Below are 15,643 nucleotides of genomic sequence, written 5' to 3'. Positions count from 1 at the left end.
TGCCTCATATGACGAATCCAGTGGCACTGGGCTCAGAGGGATTTATAAAATCCTCTAAAAAAAATGTTCTAAGTTAGCTCTTCCATGCATAAAAATGTCACCACTTTAAAGGCAGTTATTTCTAGCTGTGCTATGCCCTCTTTTGGAAAATCCCACTCTCTCCCTCCTGCTGCACGTCTCAGCAATGCAAAACTGCCATTCCTCTCCTTGGTACTGCGGGATGCACGTTCTGTGATGAAACCCTGACAATTTTCAGCACAGAAAAGCAATGTGCCAGTGAAGTCCTGAATCCCTCACGGTGAGACAGGCAGGGATCTTCTGAGGCAATCCATAGGTGGAGAGAAGAAGCACTGGCATCAGGATGTGCCCATAGACCATTACTGGCTCAGGACTGCTCAGAGGCAGGTAGAAGACAGGGACAAGGGCCTCGTCTCGCTCCGGGCAGCAGCTCCTGGCCATAAGGTGAGAGGGGCTTCACTTATCCCCCTTTTCCCCCCTGCTCTGGGTGGCAGGGAATGGTGTTTCTCCCTTACAAAGGAGGAGCACAGAGGATGGTAGATGGGCCATTTCTTCCTACATTCTCAGTAGGAGAGAAACTGAGAGGTCAAGACGGGAGTTTCTTCCCTGTAAGGGCAAATAAGTTGGTGACCAAGCTCTTGGGGGAGAGCGAGTGTTTCCTCCCCCTCTGCCCCAGCACTGGGAAGGCGTTGGAAGGGCCAGTCCTTCAGGACAGACTTGCTACCCTTGCTGTAACAACGCCCAACCCAGCCACGAGCTTCCCAGCTGATTCTAGAGAAGCCTGAGAACTGTCATTGATGCCTGCGCTACCGGCAAAATACTGCACCAGGTTCGCTCAGCCGTGCAGCCCCAGGAATCCCACTGCACACAAGACAAAAGCCACGCCACCAACAGAGAAGGGAAGAAAAACACCTTCAACTATATATCTCTTTATATCTATACACACACATATATATTCCTTCTCATTATTAGACCCTCAAAACATCAAATAAGCACTGAAATCCAGAAATATGGGTTACACTGCAATGAGAAAACGCACGCTTGCTTTCAGTGCCACGCTATCGGCGCCACGGTAAGGGAAGCGTTATGGTGTCAGAACCAGCTACCTCGCCTTGGCGTGACTCAGTGGAGATGCCTGGGAAGAGACTCCGATCCGTAACAAACAGCAGCACTCTTTGGGCTGTCAGATTCAATCTCAGAGTTCAGCGAGGGCTGTGCTCCCAGAGGATAACAAATAGACTACGAGGATCATACGCAGAGACAACACAGTCTTTAATACATAGAAAAGTGCTAAGAGGCACACTTACAACATTTCCCCCCTGCTCTTCTTTTACTAAACGTTTGCAAGTTTTTTGCTTTGCTTTAGTGTACGTTGTTAACTTCTTGGAGTGCTTATAAATGACATTATTAATATATAAGGATAATTGCTTTAAAGAAAAGCACGCATTTTTCCTTTACCTTTGCCTGCACTTCGCCAGCAGGCATTTGCAGGCTCCAGAGCACGCTGTACACACAAATACTTCTGTTGATCTACTTCAATCCACAGGCAGAATGTAGCTAGGAGACAGACTATTTATCTTCCCTCCTCTTGCCTTTCACTATGCTTCAAACAGACAGGGTTGTATCTTAAGGTGTGAGGGACATCGACAGGCCCCACGCTTGTTTTACGAGCCCTGTGAAATAACCTCGTGAACAAACAGGCACGCGGGGCGCTTCCGACGGAAGGGCTCTGGGTACGCTGGGTTTTTCCCCTCTGCTGCCGGCCCGTTTCCCAAGGTGAACGCACAACCAGCATTTGGATTCATTCCTGCATGGCTTGCTTTCTAGCATTTGAGTTTCCATGGCATCACAGCAACGGACCCTGTTTTACTGAAAGGCATGGACTGGGTGTTTTACTACATTGTGTTTGAGCCCAAATATTTCATATATTTCATAAATACCGTTTCTACAGCTGTGGCCTGAATCCTCAGCGGGTGCAGACCAGCCTTGCACCATCAGACGCCACGCAGGGCTGATCTCTGCCAAGGATCTGCCTCGCAACTTCTGTGTTTATATCGCACACACGCAGGGTGATTTGTGTTTAAAATATGCACCCATGTCCTTATTTATACAGTGCATTTGACGCAACACGTGCAATCACATTCAGCAGCATGGGCTGCGTCAACAGGGGGAGAAAGGAGGATCTCCTGCCAGACGGACGTGTATTTCCCATCTTAGCCAAGGTGCTCTTTCCAGTGTCCTGGCAAGGGTTGTTTGGACCAGGGAGCAAAGGAAGAACAAGCCAAAAGGACAGGTAGAGCATCCCAATATGTGCCCGAGGGATGCCCAAAATCAGACCAGGAAAGCAGCTTCCCTTTCATAGCTTCTGGAGGCTTTTTTCCAACACGAGGCATGAGCTGCAGGTGTTTGTGGTCCAAAGTACTGTCAAGACTGAAATGAAAATCAGTACTTGTGTGGGCCAAACAGCTGGACTGCTGGGTAGGCAGTGCAGAAAGGAATTCCCTGCAGGTGTAAATGGAATAAATCATCAAGCTCCTTTACAAGTACTCAGCTTTTCCAGCTTTAGTGGCAGCTGTGAACCCAAACCATACTTAACGTTCACATTGAATTTCTCTTGCTTTTTTGGTTTGGGCCCTTTAGAATCTCTAAAGAAGTGCAAGCAGTTACTTATTGTTTATTAATAAACCTACTGGTGAGATGCCCACTACATTCAGGCAGAGACACATGCTCTGCTCACATTACAACCACACAGAAGTTACCACAGGGCAAAACAGTCTGCAGAACAGAGCCACTGCAAGGGGAAGCATGAGACCTGTGTCAGGTATATGTACCACACCATTTTGTACCTGATTCATTCTCAAAATAAGTCAGTTTTTTTCCCCGAAACATTTTCCTTTCCCCCTGAGTGATGTGAAACCCGTTGGAAGGCAGCAGCCTGTCCTTTCCCCCTTTTGCATGACGTGCTCCAAGAGAGCTGCTCACACCAGGACCCAGCACTGCAGAGCAAGACGTGGGTGAGATGGAAGGGATCACATATGCAGAAGGAGCACCTAAGATGCGATTACAGCAGGTACTCGAGGTGCACATCAACAGAGACTCCTGCAGCAATAGGTGCATACATTTACTTGGAGCACTGAGGCATAGCAGCGGCCGGGCAGGTCCGTAGTGCAAAGAAGATGCAGGGCAAGCAATTAGCAGCACAGTGTTACCACCCTGAAGTGCAACCTTTTGCACCCAGCCAGTCTGCTGCACCAGCAGAAATCCTAATAATGATACACAGATTTATCTGCACCAGCATGCTGTAGTAGGGTGCTGACCTGATTAAAGTGCACAGTCCACAAAAGGGGAATGGAATCAGGAACGGATAATCTTAATAATAAAATGAAATAAAAAAGGAAAGTAGGGAAGGTCCAGTTATCCAAGGAAACGGGGAAGGAGTTGTTCATCTACAAAGAAATCAACCTGTAAAACAGATTCTTCCAAAGGATGAGAACAATCAACTGTAATGGTAAACATGTCGTAAATTAACTAAAAAAGGTTCTTGCTTATTTTCTTTTTCTCTAATTAAAATATTTAAAGAAAATAAATACTTATCATTTTGCTGTAGCAATTACAAGTCAAGATTTCAATAATGTATAATTTTAAATTTACATTTACCATGACGTTGTTTTGGATAGATTACACTTACTGCTATAGAGTATTTTGTGGTTATTTAGGTTTGATTAAGATATAGAAATGACGTTCTGCAAGAGCAGAACTTTTCTGCCTAACACCCTTTGTGGCCTCCCAGAGAGAACCCGAGGGCACGAAGAGACTGCAAAGTTGTTTTGAGAGAGTTCTCATAAAACATGGGCACTTAGAAAGCAAAAACAAATTACTGGGAGTAATAACGGAGGCTATAAATGAGACAAATAACTTGTTCTCATTCAGAAACACTGCTGCCAGTGCTCTAAACTCTCTGCCTCAAAATGATGATGTCACTGCAGTGCATCTCCAGAACCCAAACTCTGGATGCTCCTGCAGTGGAGATGCCCTCCAACGCAAGGATGCCACGCCATGCAGAACAGGCGATACCTTCATAGCAGGCCTTCGTTTCATCTCTGACACCAGGAGCTGTGAAATAGTGACTAAGAACTAAACTGCTTTGCTTGAGCAGTGCTGTCCCTTAGATTGCAGGTTGATAGCTGGAGCCATGGCTCTAGCGCAAAGCATGCAGGAGGGAAAATCCAGGTGGATTATCTTCTATCCACGTTTTAGCAGCATTAAGTTCCAATGACTTCCACACTGTGTACTACTACCACTTAACAAAGAACAGTAAAGAATATGATCACCTGTACACTACTACAGAAATGTCCCAGCTGTTGATTTAGAGTCCAAAGCTGAGTAAGTTTTACTAGAGTGAATTTATGACTGCTCATTATTTAACTTAGTCTAGGATCATAATTAAAGATGGTACTCTAAGGTGAATTCCCACTGATGGGAAACAGCATCATTTGAGACTCCAGCAAAGAGTAATCAGACACCTTTGGGGAAGTAATCAGGCATCTGTGGAAGAAAACTCTGATGTCAAGAGCCCCTCACATGGGATGCTTGTTTAAGTGTTGTGAGGCTTGCAGCACATTTAATGAGACAGAAAGGTTAAAGGGGTTTTTTCAGCATTAAAAAAACATAAAGAGAAAGAAACAACATCTGATGGTCCTAATCAGCAGCAAAATGAAATGGGCAAATATTGTTGCGCATGAGGTACAACCTAAACCAAGGAAATGAAACACCTTTTCCTCCTGAGCTTCCATGCCTACACCTTTTCTGAAGTAGGTAATGTTTTGTAAACACTTCTCTGCTTGATGGGACAACATGTGAAAGTAGTAAGGAACATGCAGACTTAGGTCCTTGAAGTGGGTGGACTTTTATGTAAGAATTCTGTCTGTCTGTCCCTGAAGAGCAACAGCAATCCCTCCAGCACAGCTGCCCTAAAGCAGCCCACGAAAAGGCAGGAGCACAACGTGTGCTGTGACAGAGCGACACGGTCCTGAGCCAGAGAAGAAAGGAGACAATTTTAACAGAGATGGTCACGTGTAAAAAACCAAACACTGTCACTGATACTTACAGTATCTGGTGAATATCTTATAAATACTTTCCTGGTTTAATATGTCTGTACAGAGAACCTCTAACTTTTCAAAATGTTACATAAATCAGTACTGTAACACCAGTGAGCCCTCGTTACATGTTACCTAATGATCTGCAGGATTTAACAGCACGATCCACTGTGTACCTTGAATCTCTTTGAAAGTTTCATCTTCCTAAAAAAAATATTGTTGTATGATGGTTTATTATCAATCCACCAGTTGCTGCAATTCCATAGCTGAACAGCATTTATCCTGAATGGTATATTTCAGAAACAAGATGTTTAAAGATGATCTGTACGGTCTCTCGAAACAGCTCCAGGGTCAACTTAAGAATTAAGCTCAGCTCATGGGCTCTGATTCAGCAAAGGTCTTATGCATATGCTTTTATTCCAGGCATACAAGCAGTCCTCGAGAGAACTCTTTTAAATCAGCTTTTGCCAACAGGAGGAAGGAATGAGATAATGGAACCAAAGAAAATTCTTCTTGCTAAATACTAACACAAAAGAAAAACTGGAGTTTTCACTCCCAAGTGAAAAATTAGCTCTCTACACTATTTCAAATTAGCTAAAATATTTTCACCATCTTGCATTCTGATGATTGAAAACACCTCCCCTCCCTTCATTGCCGCTCTGAAATAAAAAAAAAAAAAAAAGAGAGGAAGAAGAGAGTAACTGCAAAAAAAAAAAAAAGGCTGGTAGCATTCATATTGGCTAAAAAACAGGATCCAAATGCACTGACAGTTTTGTTTGACCTAAAATAGCCTTTCCCAGAAGACATTTTCTTTACCAAATGCCACCACTTACAGGGCTCTGCTAAGGAAATACTCAGGGGACTGGCATAAAGTGAGAAATAGTTTTCCTCTAGTGTATCTGCAGGTCATGCTACTGGTCATGGGTCTGTGGCATGACAGAGCTTTGATAGAAGGAGAAAAGACATCCCCGTTTGGTGCCAAACTGTTCAGAACAGCATGTTTGTTAATGGACAACGGCAGAGCTGCACTGCTGTGTGCTGATTTGAAATTCCCTATTTGCTGGGGAATTCTGGAAATTATTCTGAACATTATGCAAATTGTTCTGGGCACATTTTCCTCCAAAATAAGAAAGGCTTACATAACGAACGCTCCACTGTTTTCTAGATTAGCAATACTGCCCACAGATTTAATAGAGTGCGACAGAGGAAACGAATTGCAGAAATTCACACCGACAAACAAATCCAAACTTCCCCTCCAGAGCTGAAGACCATCGCAAACCTTATCACCTTGCAGCAAGTAAAATACACATTTTCCTGACCTTGTCTTTTTCTGCAACACACAAATCTAAGCATGGGGAGGGCAGACAGGAGCCAACACGTGACAGCCATTGGTCACATTGCTTAATGCAATGTGGAAAGCATCGGGATGCATCCATGAGGTGTAGATGCATTTTATGCAGAAGAATCTGCACAAAATAAAATTGTTATTCTAACCCTACCCTCTCATATTTGTATACTAGACTGTCTGGCTGAGGAGCACTCTGTGCACTCAGGTCCTCAGTACTTTTGCATGAATGACACTATATCAAAAGGTACTCTGTTTACTAGCTGAATAAACAACAGGTTTTGCTTTCACTCAAGTATTACAACTTCAACTCATTTTATTTATATGTCAGTAGTTCAGAATGTGCAGTGGACCAGGCACATCATCACTGTTCACCTTTGTCAAAGAAGGGGCCAGAAACATCCACGTTGTTATATCTCTGGAACAGCTATAACTCATCCCTGTAACCTTTGGAGGATATGCTACAATCCATTTTGTGTTAGCAACACTGCAATAGCCTATTTATTTTCAAGTTCATGAAAAAATGCACCTATTTTCAGTGTCCCCTGGTGTGCAGAGAACCCAAAAAGTAACAAGCTGACAGAGGCGGTACAAAAAGACTGGCTGCCCAGCCATTAGCTACAGCAAAAGCTCAAGGAAAAAAAAAAAAAATCACCAACTCCAGCATCATCCCCACCATTAGATGGCACACTGAATGGTGTCAGATCCTGGGAAATGGGGGAATGCATGGCCCCCATCTGCGGGTCTGTAGAGCATGTTGTAAGCTCAGATTCCCAGGCAGACACAAGCACAGAGTGTTACGGTACCTGGACATGCTGGGACAGGACCCAGAGAGAATTTTCTCAGGAAACCAGTCCCCAGACATGCAACGTGTGAAGCACCCAGGCACCAAGCTATCTAAGCATGAACTAATGCTTGAGCAGCTCCCTTGCTCCTGTAGACTGGCTCACATCACGTTAACTAAGCCACGTGCCCTTGGTTGAATCTAGGCCTTAGAGTTCTTGAAGACCAAAGTCAATGCGAATCTTTCCAATTATTGAAGTGCTCCTTTGGTATGAACACTTCCAACTTCAACATCAGCCTGTTAACTATGCATCTTAGTGTTTGTAATGCTCTGTCAAAATTGTGGGTTTCAGCTATTTACTATGGGGGTGAAAACCAGCTAAAGCTTTTTTATAATCTTAAAAACCATCCAGCGAGGTGAGGAATATGCAGGCATGTGGCCAAGGCAGTAAAATCTTCTTGAATACTACACCGCATTTACCAGAGGTACCTTGGCTGCACTCAAAAGTCAGTTTTGTCACCATTAACATAAGGTAACCTATTAAGTTTCATCACTGTTCTGGGTTGGTAATATGTACATAGGATGTAACTGAAGAAATAAATATTGACACATGTTGCTGTTAAAACACTGATTGCAAACTGCAGGCCAGAGCATCAGAGCGTAGCAGGGTTTCTTCATTCTCAAAATCTCCTTCTCACTTCTGATGTAAATTCTCAGTCCCAAGGCTGCCTTTAATGTACAGAAGGTTTGTGTACGTGTATATTATATATATATATAAATAAGCACACTCACAGAATAATGAGCCCTGAGAAATACACTCTTCCAGCACTCTCTCAGGAGGGTGAGGTTGCTGAATGCAGCTGTTTTTCAGGATTCACGTCCTCTAAAAACTACACTCTCTGTGCCCGGCCAGGTGAAAATGCCAGGTACAAAAGGGAAGCCTGTAAATCTGCTTAGCTGTTTCCTTCTGGCAAACTGCCCCTCTCTTCTTTACCTCTACCCAGAACTGGTTAAGCACCAAGCACATCTGAAGACTGAAGACTGGGAAGTACATGTCATTCCTCCTACCTATAAATAACAGCATTCAATAAAATAAAGGCAAATAAAGCTAGTAAATGATATTTATTTCTAGTCTTATTTTATCCAGTACGCATTTCTTTCAGAATTTTTGATGTGCTTCTCTAGCCAGGGCTGTCTGTGCCAACACAATGACTGAAACCTCCCTCCCACTCCCCTCCATGCAGCTCATTATCCAGTGTCTGACAGAAGCAAGCGCCAGCTGCTCTACAAAAAGGCATGTGAAACACTTCAGCAAGACGTTAGAAAATCACCTGCCTACAAGGAAGAGGTTTTTTTCCCCCTGTCACCCTTACCAACAGATTGATACAAATGTTGAATTAAAAGCTCTTCCAAAGTCTTGTTACTGTAAAAATGAAACCCATAACCACATCTGGATACTCTATTCCCATTCAAACATCCAATGAGTCAGGGCTAATGGGGCCAAAATTTTACATGTGACCTTGGCCCTTCATGTTTCCCTTTTGTCAGGCAGAAAGAGACATCACCAGTTTGAGACCCACATATTCTGGGGCTTTATTGCCATGGTGCCTTGTAACAAGTAATTGCAGGCACCTACAGGATTAGTTAATTTACTGACACACATCAACCAGGAATGCCTGCATAACCCACGTGATTTCTTTGGCAGCTCACAGCTATCTTTGACACCATTTGATGACAAAGTAGACAAAACAAAATTATCCTATTAGTCAAATGCAAAATTCTTAAGTGTAATCTACCTTTGGAAGCTTCTGTGCCAAGTGGATTTTCCAAGATGTCTGTCATATCTTGGCTCCAAGCATCCTTCACGGCAGACTTCGATACCTTCCTGTTGTTCAGGCTTTGCTGCGGTCGGAAGTTATTCCTCAGGTACTCCAAGGACTTGACGTGGTCCTGCTGTTCAGTGGTGAATATGGAGTAGAACGCCTCCAGCTGATCACAGCCATCATGGCAGGGGAGAGAAAGGACGTTAATTAGAAAAACAATGCGGTGAAATCTGGGTGGCTGATAAGAAAGTAAAATGGCAGGAAGCAAAATGTTGATGCCAAGACTGATAAAACACACGGGAAGTCAAGCTGCCCACTGAAATCACTGCCAACCGTCTTATCTCAGCACAGCGCTTATCCTGCCCAACAAGGGAGAAGGCCTTCTAGCAACCCATGGACGTTTGTCATGGGCAAGGAAACATTTGTCCTTAGACCCCTTGTCTGGAAGGATTCTGTGTGTGACACAGCCACTCCAAACCCTCCTCACTACTGGCACTGTTCTGTTTTGCAGTACCATGTCAAAAAGTGCTTCCAAGTAATTCCACCCCTAGAGCCTTCTCCAGGGCAGGGCAATGCTACCTTATCTCCAAATCTCTCACACAGTTTAGATGCCAAGCTAAGCCTCACAAACAGTTCTTGCAGCACTTTTGCAGGAAGGTCACCACAGCTGTCCCACCTTTACTGGATGGACACCCAAACCCATGAGCTGCCTTGTCCATGAGCAGGGCAGCAGCAGAACGGAGCAGGCTCAGGACTACCAGCTCCAAGCGCCCTGCCCTCCCTGCCGACCACCGTTCCCTCTGATACCTAACTGCAGGGTGAGAGAAAAATAACACAGAACAAATGTATTTAGCATATATTCCTCTGGGAATAAGTTTCCTCTGTTGGATTCAGATCTGAGCTATTTTTATTAAAACGTATTAACCTGTAAGAAAGAACTGTAATTAGAAAACTTCTCTGTTACTTTGCTTCTTAGTATTTCTTGGAAAGAAATTTCTAGCAAACTATGGTGAAAATATTTTCAGCTGTTTTCCTCACAGCTATCAAGGTCAGTATAGCATTTACTAATAGCTTGTTATCATTCAGGGCAAGAACTAGAATTAGTTATGTTGCTGCTGTAAAGACTGAGCAAGACAGAGCAGACAAGGATTCAGTCCTGCTATTGTCTGCGTCAACATCAATTACATATATGGATAGTATGGATTTTGGGAGTACAGAATCTGGCCAAGACTTTAAAAAGGGACTTGACTACACTTGTAGCTTAATGGCAGGTCACTTCCACACGCCCTTTCCATCGAGTGCATCTGCTCTAAAAGCTACAGAGAAGCATGCAAGAGTCCTGAAACTTGCAACTGGGAAAAATGATCATTGTAGCCTCCGTTGACAGTACTGATTAAAAATAATCAAAGGAAGGTGTAACAGAGCAGTTAAGCATCCTCCCCTGAACCAACAGGCACTCGCTACCATTATTTAATTTCCTTTTAAACCAGTGAGCTGGATCCCCTTGTGCTGTTGCTGCCCAGCTCGCCCAGTCTGCTGGGCTTGACAATCCTAGTTATTAGGCTTAAACATGTAAAACATCTCTGACCCACAGGACAGGAGAGAGTCAATTTTTACACATTTCATTTCAAAAGTAAGTCCCCTTGGAGTGGGTGGTGTGCTGTACTGGCTAGAGGAGATACGTGAACACTGTCAGTGGGAGCAGCACATGGACAGCGGGAAGGAGAAAGGATGGTCAACACAGCTCCAATCTTGAGTTTCGCATCTCTGCACTAAAATACAAACCCAAGGCAACTGAGTCCCACTACAGGCAATCACCTCCAAGATAACAGCACAACTCAGCTGAACACAACTCTGAAAGCACAGACCAAAATTCTTGTGGATATTTATGTATCTTTTGTACTTCATGCACTGGAAGTGGTTTTGGTGAAGACGGCTAACAGGACTTATGGTTACTTTATAAAAGCTCAAGAACTTGGGCAGCAACTGCTCCTCTGAAGTCAAGTCTCTAGGCTTATACTTCTGTGACATTAATTGAATCTTTAAACTTTCAGAGAGAACTTTTAAAATATTTTCTTCTGCCATGCTACTTTGGGGAGATACAATTGCATTTTAACTACTGACAATTCAAATACGATTTTTAACCTTCCCCTTTTTATGTGTTAAAGTACATATAAGTCATTTCAACTTCATTTTTACTATAAAAATATTATCTACCACAAATGAGAAATTAATTTATCTATAGCTGCCAGAAAAAAAAAATTATATAAGAGCTGCAGTCAAGGAGCTACATTCATGCTCTTCAAGGAGTACAAGAGCTCCCGTTCAGAAGAAGAAATGAAAAGCTGTCGTAAGACAATTGGAGATACAGGGAAACTTGATCTAAAACTCCGACTCATGTAATTACAGACCATTAAAGCCTGATGCGCACAGGTTTCCAAGGGTTGGATATACAAATGGCAATTAAAAATACTGAAACTGTTATAAGCACAATGAGATACTGTGAGGTATGCATTATGAGAGATAATGCCATGCTTCAGGTCATTGAATGCACTTAGCTTGACAATGCATCTGCAGGGTGACACGGCTTGTCCTGTTTTGTTGTCTAATTATTGGGAAAGATGACGATGATGGAGCACTGAGAATAAAATAGAGAAGCCTCCACAAATGGACCACTTCAGTACTGTGCTTTTTACAGCAAGGTATTTTGTATAAAAGCAAGAATTTAATTGGAACAGCAACAAAGCTTAAACAATATCACTCTCCTCCTCTGGGATTACAGGCTGCTTCACGGGGTTTGCGATAAAGAAGGTTAAACTATGGCAATGGATTTTGTTGCGCTGTTTCTGTTAGAGGAACAAATAATAATCACAGCAATGGCAGGGTGGCAGGCTTTTAAAATACACCCGTCTAGAGCTGCCAAGGGGAAGAATACTATTACTTATTCCACGTGTGTGGTAGTATCAATGAAAGTCTGTCTACACACAGAATTCCCAGCACTTAACCACACATGCATGCATAAAGCAGCACAACGTCAAATTTTAAAGGCTTGCCTTGGCACAGCTGCTCTTGTACAGCACAGGAAAGAAGCTATGCCAGGATAAAGTACCTTCATACCATTACAGTGATGGTCATAATTGGTATTTACCGGTTTATTTGCATTCGTTAAAAAAGAAAGAGAAAAAAGAAGTCATGACGCACCTGATGCGTATACAGGGTATAAAACTGAGCGTGGCCCAGGCCTCGCAGCCACCAAATAATAAACAGTAAACTTATTGATGTAGTGAAAAGCTACAAGGGATTGCAACTATCCTGCAGGCAAGGACAGAATTCAAAATGATCTCGACAATCAGAGAAATAGCCTGCAAAAAACAAAGGGTCCAATTCAACCAGGAACATGTGCAGAGAGTCCCACGCTTCGGCCAGAACCGCAGGCTGGATGAGCGCATGATGTGCTCAGCACTGCTAGAGCGCTCCGGGGAAAGCCTCCAGCAAAAGGGTTCCTGCTGACCAGGAGCTGAACACAGGCCGTAACGTCATGCTTATGTGGAAAAGGCAAAATAACATCGGCACGGGTGGCCAGACACAGGAATCGTGCCATGTCCATCAGCCCCGGGAGGGCCCCAGCTGAAGCATTGCGAGTGGTTTTGAACGCGGCACTTCAAAAAAAGATGAAAGAGTCTACGGGAGGAGCAACGGGATCTAGGAGGCATGAAAAAAAAAGCCTTGAGCAGAGGCATGGCGATTGCCTTCCACCCTTGTGAAATCTTTGAGAACCAGCATCTGTCAGTCATGATCACCCAGTGAACTATTTTCCTATCCTTCCCAGAATTCGTGTATTTTAAGTTTGCTTTCAGTGGCTTAAGCCAGACAAATAAAAGGAAAGACTAACTTCAGCAGGACGGCTTTCTAAAAACAACAATCTTTAAATGTCAAAATAGACTTAACTGGTAACATCTGACTCCATCTAGTCATTACTTTATCAGGACCATTCTTCTCCAGACAAATCCCAGACATTGCATCTATTTGCATTAAAAGCTGCTATGTGCTAATTTTAAAGATTTGTGCAACAGCTCTCTAAGCACATAATGGCAGCTTTACTGTGTTATAAAAACAGTTAAGCATGGAGAATTAATGGAAAGACGTCTTTTCTAATGTAATTAGTTCAAATTACTAAATCTGAGCAGAACTGAAATCACTCACTTTACTTTGAAAAGAAAGTTTCAATTAAAAAGAAAAGGAACTCCATGTAAATATTTACACCATAGCTTAATTTCATCTTAACAAAAACAATACCAAATAAATCTTTGAAAGGAAACCGGGTTTCATGTTGTACTGTCTTCTTAAGACTGATGGCTCCTGTTCAGAAACAATATTACTTAAGAGAGAAAAAAAATCACTGATACTTCCTTTTTTGTCAACAGAAACATTTTTGTTCTCAAAATGAAAATGGCAGGTTTTGAAAACACTGTCTTAAGGAGGGCAGATCAAGAGATGGACTTCACTAACAAGATGAACACACCTGATGGTAAGAAATGGGAACAGCCTTCCGAAAAACGATCCACTCCACGATCTCGCTACACGGAGGAGTAGTCAGAGAACCTGCGTAGCGGTAGTAACTCCCCAGCGATGTCGGCAGAAGGTCCCTCAGCACAAAGGGATCCAGAAAGGTCTCCTTCTCTGCAAGGAAGATTGACAAGCAGAATTACACTTTTTTTTTTAACGTGTCTTTAAAACAGACATCACATTGATAGGCAGCCTAACAAGGTGTAATGGCAACAACATATTTTATCTCATATATATATATATAATGAAAAATAAAAACACCCTATCAGGAAGGCTCTGTAAGGGCTGATGTGTTGATTATTAAAAGAGCAGCCAAAATGCTAGTCAATGCTACACCGAACATGCATACTCCTATTCAGAAGGTGTGCAGGTGTGAAATGCCCTTGTTATCCCACCAGTTTTTGTTCGCATAGAAATAACACCATATTCAGTGGTTCCAGCACTCCGCAAATGGCTCTTCAGCTTGATGGCAGTGAGGGCTCGCCAAGACCCAGCAAAAACAGTGCTGAGCTCCAGCGGTCCTGTGTGCTGCTGCCCAACCGAAGAGCATCAGGTAGCGTATCCATCCCATCTCAACATGTGGGGCAAGGGGATGGCAGGAGCACACTCACACAACCTCACGGGTTGCTGAGATGGAGGAGGCAGAGCCATGCTGCCCAGCCAAACCTCTCTGGGAGCCGCTGGGGGGACGAACTGAGGAGAAGGGCTGCAGGACACCTCTGAAGCTGTGCTCCAGCTCAATGCGGTGCTCGAAGCAGCGTCCAGCCAGTGCTCGTTGGGACTGCCTGCACTCAGCCATGTAGGCATCACTGGGGTTGCTGCTGGGTGCAGTCAGCACAGCACCAGAATCATGTCTCAGAGGTAAAACCATTGCCTCTTCTCTCTAATCCAAGAAACTCCTTCCCAGGGTCCAAGCGTCTGGAGACAAACTCTTTGAGAAGCTCCTTGGACAGCCTGGAATGCAAACCTAGGCACTGAAAGCATTCAGCTTCAAGTAACAGTGACAAGCTGGTAATATTTAACACTGTGAAAAAAAAATAAATAAATGAAGGGAGGGAACAGCTGCAGGCAAGACAATTTCCCTGCCATCCCTGAGCATTTATCCTCTGCAATTTATGTTGACTCACAGACCGAAGCTCCCTCTCAGTCTGTGCAAAGGTGTTTGCTGCCTCAGGGCACGCTGACACGCGAGGCTCTCCCACACATCCCTATTCCTCACCTAACCTATTCTTCGTGCCTCAAACAAGAGTCCCTGTCTGGGTAGCAGGAACTCTTCTCCCTCTGTCTCATCAGAGCTGCTAAGGAAGCCCACTGCCTTGCAGCAGAGCAGAGAAGCAGGTAGGCTGGTGACTGACATACACATCTTCCAAAGTCAGAAGGAAAAGAAAAAGGATGAAGTCTGCAGAATGAACTTCCACAGCATCCCACAGTTTTTTAGAAGTCTTGATCAAATCAAGCCTTGCGTGTACCTCCGAGCAGCAGTCTGACAACCTGGGTGTTTTTTCGTTTTTTCCCCTCCATTGCTGCTTCAAGGTGCCAATACATGATGCACTTCAGACATCTTCTATTCTGCACAACATCAACAAGTGTGCAATATTTTCATAGCCTTTAGCATTGCAAAATGAGAGTAATTCTATTAAAGCCAAAGTATGCGTTGCAACAGAATACTGCAATCTCTTCATTAACATTTCTTCCCTTGTAACCCAAGTAGAAATCAACCACTTCTGCAACTCCAAAACAGAAAAAAAACCAAATAATAAACCACATTTTTTTCCTCTTCATAGCATACCTCTGGGAAAAAAAGTGTGCTTAGATAATAAATAGTAAAATATATATATATGACTGGCCAACGTTCAAAGAGATTCTAATCAAGAAGTCATAATCACTGCAGAAGGTCTTATTTAATTTGATTGGCTTATTTTCATGGAGGAAAAATTGGTTAGAAAAACTGCAAACTCAGTCACAGGATTTTCTTTCCAAATTCAGGACACATACATCTTCACATGTGTCC

General features: G+C 43.4%; 1 protein-coding gene across 1 annotated transcript in view; it reads right to left on the bottom strand.

Moving 5' to 3' along the window:
• The window catches only part of PTPRG (protein tyrosine phosphatase receptor type G), a 401,938-nt gene that overhangs the window by 85,565 nt on the left and 300,730 nt on the right, over positions 1–15,643 (bottom strand). Inside the window, exons 7-8 of the mRNA XM_086755857.1 lie at positions 13,589–13,746; positions 9,040–9,232 (exon numbers count right to left, since the gene is read on the bottom strand). Of these exons, the coding sequence (XP_086611983.1) occupies positions 9,040–9,232; positions 13,589–13,746 (351 nt within the window). The remainder of the gene's footprint in view (positions 1–9,039; positions 9,233–13,588; positions 13,747–15,643) is intronic.

This window comes from Chlamydotis macqueenii, chromosome 10 (assembly GCF_036417535.1).
Source record: "Chlamydotis macqueenii isolate bChlMac1 chromosome 10, bChlMac1.mat, whole genome shotgun sequence".
Classification (NCBI taxonomy): Eukaryota; Metazoa; Chordata; class Aves; order Otidiformes; family Otididae; genus Chlamydotis; species Chlamydotis macqueenii.
Note: the sequence above shows the minus strand (reverse complement) of the source record. Positions and strands in the feature narration are given on the sequence as shown.